The sequence below is a fragment of the Castor canadensis genome, chromosome 7 (genome assembly GCF_047511655.1).
Source record: "Castor canadensis chromosome 7, mCasCan1.hap1v2, whole genome shotgun sequence".
NCBI lineage: Eukaryota > Metazoa > Chordata > Mammalia > Rodentia > Castoridae > Castor > Castor canadensis.
This window is the reverse complement of record NC_133392.1, coordinates 144994542-145000756: the sequence shown is the minus strand read 5'-3', so window position 1 is coordinate 145000756 and position 6215 is coordinate 144994542. Positions and strand designations below refer to the sequence as shown.

The 6215-nt window shown below is 47.5% G+C and overlaps 1 protein-coding gene across 12 annotated transcripts in view; it reads left to right on the top strand.

Moving 5' to 3' along the window:
- The first annotated feature begins 1981 nt into the window (after positions 1-1981).
- The window catches only part of Srrm1 (serine and arginine repetitive matrix 1), a 29257-nt gene continuing 25023 nt past the window's right edge, over positions 1982-6215 (top strand). For 8 of the 12 annotated variants that reach the window (XM_074080970.1, XM_074080965.1, XM_074080966.1 and 5 more), the window contains exons 1-3: positions 1982-2133; positions 5807-5896; positions 6187-6215. The exon at positions 6187-6215 is cut by the window's right edge and continues 94 nt beyond it. In XM_074080970.1, coding sequence (XP_073937071.1) covers positions 2113-2133; positions 5807-5896; positions 6187-6215 — 140 coding nt within the window. In that variant the 5' untranslated portion in view covers positions 1982-2112. Of the gene's footprint in view, positions 2134-5806; positions 5897-6186 lie in introns of those variants that run through there. The other 4 variants (XM_074080969.1, XM_074080968.1, XM_074080967.1 and 1 more) reach the window with 2 other exon arrangements.

The window sequence follows — 6215 nt, the reverse complement described above, 5'->3', positions numbered from 1 at the left end:
AAGAACAATGACGAAAGGTAGGAAAGTGGCTTCTGTCATTGAGAATGAGAAACAGAAGACTGAAGGCAAGTGAATGAAGATGAATTCAGTTTGAGACATAGTCTGAAATGCCTACAGGATATCCACGTGAATATGTCAGCAGGAAGTTGAAAATATAAGCCTGAGTCTGAGTTGTGTCAGAGATTTGGAATATGACAGATAATGGAGAGGACAGGTAGGTCACCTTTGTGATGGAAAGGGGATAGGATCTATGCCAAAAAATCAACAGGAAATCAGCAAAAGGGCAGGAGCAGTAAAGAAGGTTAAAACAAAATGGCAAGTCAGAACCATGGAGAACACTGAGTGGGGGCATTGTGAGTCAAAGCTCCATCTGGGCAAGTGGCTTGTCTGTAGAGGCCAGTGTTTTCTCCTGCTTTGACACTCTGCCAAAGCTTCATTCATCCAACAAATTTTTTTTTTCAGAAGGAAAAAAATATTATTTTTCAGTACTGAGGATTAAGCACAGGTCCTCAAGCAAGTGCTCTACCATTTGAGCCATGCTCCCAGTCCTTTTGTTTCGGTTTATGATAGGGTCTTGTTAACTTTGCCCAGACTCGCTTTGCAATTTGGGATCCTCCTCCTTCTGCTTTCCAAATAGCTGGGATTACAGAGATGCACTACCACACCCAGTTACATTCAACTAACTTTTTAAAAATATCGTTTTTGCATTTACTCACATGTGTATACATTGTTTGGGCCAAGACCCTGGAGCAGTTTTAGGGAATTCAAGCAGTGAGCAGGCTGAAGCCAACAGATGCGGCCAAAGAACAGGGGGCTTTGGCTTTTGTTCTGAGAAAAACGAGAGGGGCCTGGAGGCTTTGCAGCCCAAGTGTCTAAGGTTTTCAACATCTGGGAAAGATCCGAGAGGAAAGCGGTAGCAGAGAGAGCAAGCAGGAGGGTGGCGAAGTTCAGATTAGGTAAGGCCCTCCATTCCAAAGCAGTGGGTATCGAGGAGTCAGTAACGCCAGGCCTAAACAAAAGGGAAGACACTGCCACTGCCAGGTCAGGAAAGCCTTCGGAAGGCGGAGGTCTTTCGGTTTGCAGCGCTGGGGTTCTGGTGGAGGGGATGAGGGGGACTGAGAATCAGCCTGGTGGCGTGAAGTTTGTGACGTTCTTCAGAGGTCCAACTGGAAAGGTCAACATTGGCAGTGGCCTCTGAAGTTTGAAGCTGGAGACAGGGATGTCGTGGGCACCTGGCTGTCAGTGAAGCCAACACACACAGCTGTGCCAGCTGCTGGGAAGAAAAAGAAGAGAGGGGAGGCCAGAGTGTCCGCGGGGGAGGGAATTTTGCAAGATGCCCGAGAAGGCCTTTCTGAGACAGGGACACGTGCATATGAGAAGGGAGAGAGAGCGTTGGCTGAAAATGCCGGAGGCAGGAGCCCGGCTTCCTGTGGGCTAGCGTGGTGCGGCGCAGCTAAAACCCAAACTCATCTAATGGGCGCTTTCCAGCTTTGGGGTAGTATGCGGACTGCATTCGTACCACACAGCTCGGCTCCTCGAGCGCCAATTCCGACAGCTGCTAAACTCGTAAGAGCCACACGATCACAACTTTCATTTCGACATAGGAGGCCGCAGGCTTCTCCCTTACGCAAGTTTCCCCCCACTAGCGTCACTCTGATGTAACAGCCTTTCTCTTAAATCGCTCCTTGCAGCTTTCCAGGGCGGGTGAACCTCCCCCACTACGGATCAAAGGATGGGTCAAGTCACAGTGCGCGAACAAGGCTGGTCACGCGCCACAAAAAGATTCTCAGGGCGGGGCGACACCACGACTCTCCTTCCTGCCTCCATTGGCTGCGATAGCCAGGCTCGCCTTTCCCATTGGCTCCTGGGAGCCTCGTGCCCTGTAGGAGCCCGCCTCCCTGGCGTGCGGGCGCAAGCGTAGTGGGCTGTCGGCTCACTGAGCAGGCGCGGCCTCGTGTCGGCTGGGGCGGGGTGGGGGGGGACGGGGGCGGAGGAGGGTGCAGCGGCGCGCGCTACGTCTCGGCGTTCGGCACCCTTCCGCCAGTCCCGCCCTCCGTCGCGGCGGCGCGGTGCACCCTGGGATAGGGAGCGATCTCCGAGCGAGGTAGCAAGATGGACGCGGGATTCTTCCGCGTAAGTAGAAGCGCGGGGTTGTGGGGTGAAATGAGGAGCTTCTCAGTAAGGCCCATTAGGAAGCCTAAACTCTGGACACGGTGGCTCGCGGAGGGAGGCTTCGGGGATCTCCTGAGGATCCCCGGTACCGGCGGACGATTCTCCCCCCCTCCCCTGCGCTGCGGTGGAGACCGGTGCGACCCTGCGCAGTCTCCTCCTCCCGGATCGTCCCCCATACGCGGCGGCGGTGGCCGGAAAATGGCGGCGGGAACGGGCCGGAGCGGTACTTGGCTGCCCGCTTTTCTCGGCCTGAGGGCACGGTGCCGCGCCTGCCGCCGGGTGCTCGGGCCTAGCGGAGCCGGGAGGAGGAAGTCCCCAGGGGGAGGCCGGAGGGAAGCCCGAGGTGACTGGCGGCAGGAGGGCACAGAGAGTACGGTCCGCGGGTACGCCCCAGGAGAGCGTCTTGGAGAGAGGGGCGTTTAGCGGGTTCTTTGGAGAAAGTGGGCGCCACACACACACACACACACTCCGTCGTCCCTCCCGGCCCCAAGCAGTCGCGAAGGCGCGGGGTCAGAGTTCGCGAGAGCTCCCGCCCAATTCGATATCCCTTCAGGGAGGGGAACTCAGATAATTTGTAGTTGGAACGTTTGAATCGAGGCTTTAGGGCTGAGGGTACACGGAAAAGTCTGCGCGTGTGTGAGGACGGCGTGAGCCGGCTCCTTCCCGCCCTTCTCACCCGCCGCGGTCGTCCGCCCTTACTCTCTCCGACTCCTTCGCCCGGGGAAGTTACACCTGGTCGTCGTTGGTCCTGGGGCCCAGGCTTTGTGGTTTATTAGATTCGCTCTCGAGCCCGTTTTCCACTTCGGTAAGAAGTGAGCTCCAGCGCGAGACTTAGATGACTGGGAAAGGGACACTTGTAGGAGTAAGGTTGAGTACCACTGATCCGTTCTGGGTTTGCAGATTCTTTTAATGCACAGTGGACCCAGGTAGAGACCACTTGGTCAAAGCCGAAATCTTGACTTAGTTTAAGATACGTTGACTTTGGTGCTTGCGGAGTGGCTCAAGTGCCTGGCCTAGCAAGCGTGAGAGACTCTTGAGTTCAAACCCCAGTGCTGCCTGGGGGTGGGGGTGGGGACTTTGTGCTTCTTGGAGCATGTAATTTGCAGTTTATGTTTTTAAAGGAAAATTAGAAGAGGGGAAGGCAGGGGCTTTAGTAAAGCTATCTCTTAAGCCTTGGGGGAGGGTATAGCTCAGTAGTAGAGCATTTGCTTTCCTACGCTCAAGACACTGGGTTCCATCCCCAGCATCGCCAAAACTTTTTTTTTTTAATTAAAAAAAAAAGCAAGTATGCTAACTAGTTTTTCATTAGACATTGCAGTATTGGTCCAAGCATTTGACCTAAGACGCTTAACTAGTTGTTTAACTGTTCTAAAGTCATGCAGTAAGATAGTTTTCCTATGGAATGAGCTTGTCAATTTTTCATGCTGCTGATAATTTCCATCAAAGTATTTTGTAGTGAAAACTCATTTCCTGTGGTGCGAAAGTAACATTTTGAAACAATTAAAAGTCTATCAAGATTTCTATTAAGTATTTACTGAAGAGAGGAGTTATATAGACAAAGTAAGATGATTGGCTTGTAAATTTTGAGATCACACTGACTTTTTTTTTTTTTTTTTTTTTTTTTTTGGCAGCACTGGGGTTGGAGCTCAGGACCTAGGCACTCTTAACTGCTTGAACCATTCAGCCAACCCTTTTTTTTTAGTGATGTGTTTTTTGGAGATAGGGTTTTTTGAACTATTTCCCTGAGCTGGCTTCCATCCTTGATCCATCTGATCTCTGCCTCCTGAGCAGCTAGGATTACAGGCGTGCACCACCAGAGTCTAATCTCACACTGGCTTTTGGGATTGCTGAAAGTCTGGGGACGAGTGCAGTTTTATATATCCTCCAGTCCCTTAAATGTAGGAGTTCACTGGATTTAAACTCTTGAGTTACAAGATTTTAGAGCAGTAATCTAGCTCACTGCCAACCATCATAAACTGAGAATTTCAGTTAAGGTAGAAATGATACCTTGCATTTATGTTCTGCCCCATGTTAAGTCCTTCACTGCCACCTGTATCATTTCTGAACACACAACTCTGCAAGGTAGATTTCATTACCTTTTTTTTTTTTTTTTTTTTTTCTGGACTCTTAGATTTAATACTTTTTTTTTGAACCTGGACCTCAAGCTTGTCAGGCAAATGGTCTATCACTTGAACCACACCCGTGGCACTTTTTCCTCTTTTTTGGGGGGGGGGGGGGCGGGGAGGAAGGTAGGGAGTGGTTTGGACTCTAGGTCTTACACTTACTATTTAGGCACTCTGCCACTTGATCCACTCTACCAGCCCTTTGTTGTGTTGGGTATTTTCAAGATAGGATCCCGAAAACTATTTGCCAGGGGCTGACTTTGAACTACAGTCTTCCTTATCTCTGCATCCTGAGCCACCAGCGCCTGGCTAGTGCTTTTCTTTGACATAGGGGCTCCCCAACCTTGTCCAGGCTGACCTTGAACTTACAATCGTATTTATGCTTCTCAAGTAGTTGGGATTGTAGGTGTGCATCACCATACCCAACCTAATACTTTACTCTTAAATACCTTTTTATTTTTAATGGACACATAGTAATCCTACATATTTATGTATAGTGTGGCATTTCAACACATGTATACAATATGTAATGGTCAGGTCAGAGTAATTGACTTGTCTTAACACCCCAGCTATTTATCTTTTTACACTTGCTGTTGTTATTTCACTACCCCTGTTTTTGCAAGTGAGGAAAAATGCTCAGAAGTTAGGTAGCTTCTTCTGAGAACATATGGCTAAGTGGCAGCAGAACTGAGACTAATCCAGGTTCTTTACCTTTCCAAACAAAGTTTTCTTGATCACTTTCCAAGGGACTGTAGCCAACTCAGCAAACCAATCAGATTTCGGGTCACACAGCCAGTTATTTCCATATTTGGATCAATAGGATAAAACAGACTAGTGATCACTTGGTGGTCTACTATAGTTTTATATGCTCTTATTCTTTGCTGACATCTAGTTTACTAAGACATACCTCTATTTTTCATGTACTTCAAACAAGTTGTAGGAAACGAACACAACACAGCTCTAGGGTGTTTTTTCTTGTTTTTCCAGGTTCTTACATGGAGTGCCACAATAATTTTGCAAGCATGCTACTTGTTTTAAGAAGAGGATGAAACTTCAGTATTTCAGTTCATTCTCGTTTAAATAGAAAAGCATTACATGTCTATTAACATGGGAAAGATGTTAAAGGATACAAATCAAACTTAACATTGGATATGGGGATGATGTTTTATTCTGTATATGACTGTATTGTGTCTGACTTATTTTAGCATTTTTTTTTAAGTGTAGCCCAGGCTGGCCTCGAACTCGTGATCCTCCTGCCTCATCCTCTTCGCCTCGTTGATTACTGGTGTGCACCACCACTACCGGCTTTAGCATGTATTTTGTAATTTTTAAAAAATAGTCAGGATGACAACTACCTTGTGGGAAAAGTATACATCTTACATCTGTGAATATAGTTCCTGTGTTTCTAGTTATAGGATTGCCCTGTTTTGACTGTAAAGGTCCTAACCATCATTGGCTGATGAAAGAATTTAACTTTGATCCCTTACAATGTTGTGTTTCTCTTCCTGTAGGGAACAAGTGCGGAACAGGATAATCGGTTCAGCAACAAACAGAAGAAATTATTGAAGCAGCTGAAATTTGCAGAATGCCTAGAAAAAAAGGTATTCTTCTGGACACGACTATTTTGCCTTTTTAGAGCACAGATCCTGTGTTTTAGGGCTGTTCAGAGATACACTATAACTTTGGTGCTAAGAAAGCATTCACAATCGAACATTTGCCACCTTTTAGCCACCATATGCAGCGCAACCAAATAATAGCAGGCAGGTTATATCACGATAAACAAAAAAAAAAATTCATAAGCTAAAAGAAACTTCGTTAGACAAAACTGTTACTCAAGCTTTCTTTTAGGATTGTGAAATTGTACTTAATAATTGTTTACATGTTTTATCAGGTGGACATGAGCAAAGTAAATTTGGAGGT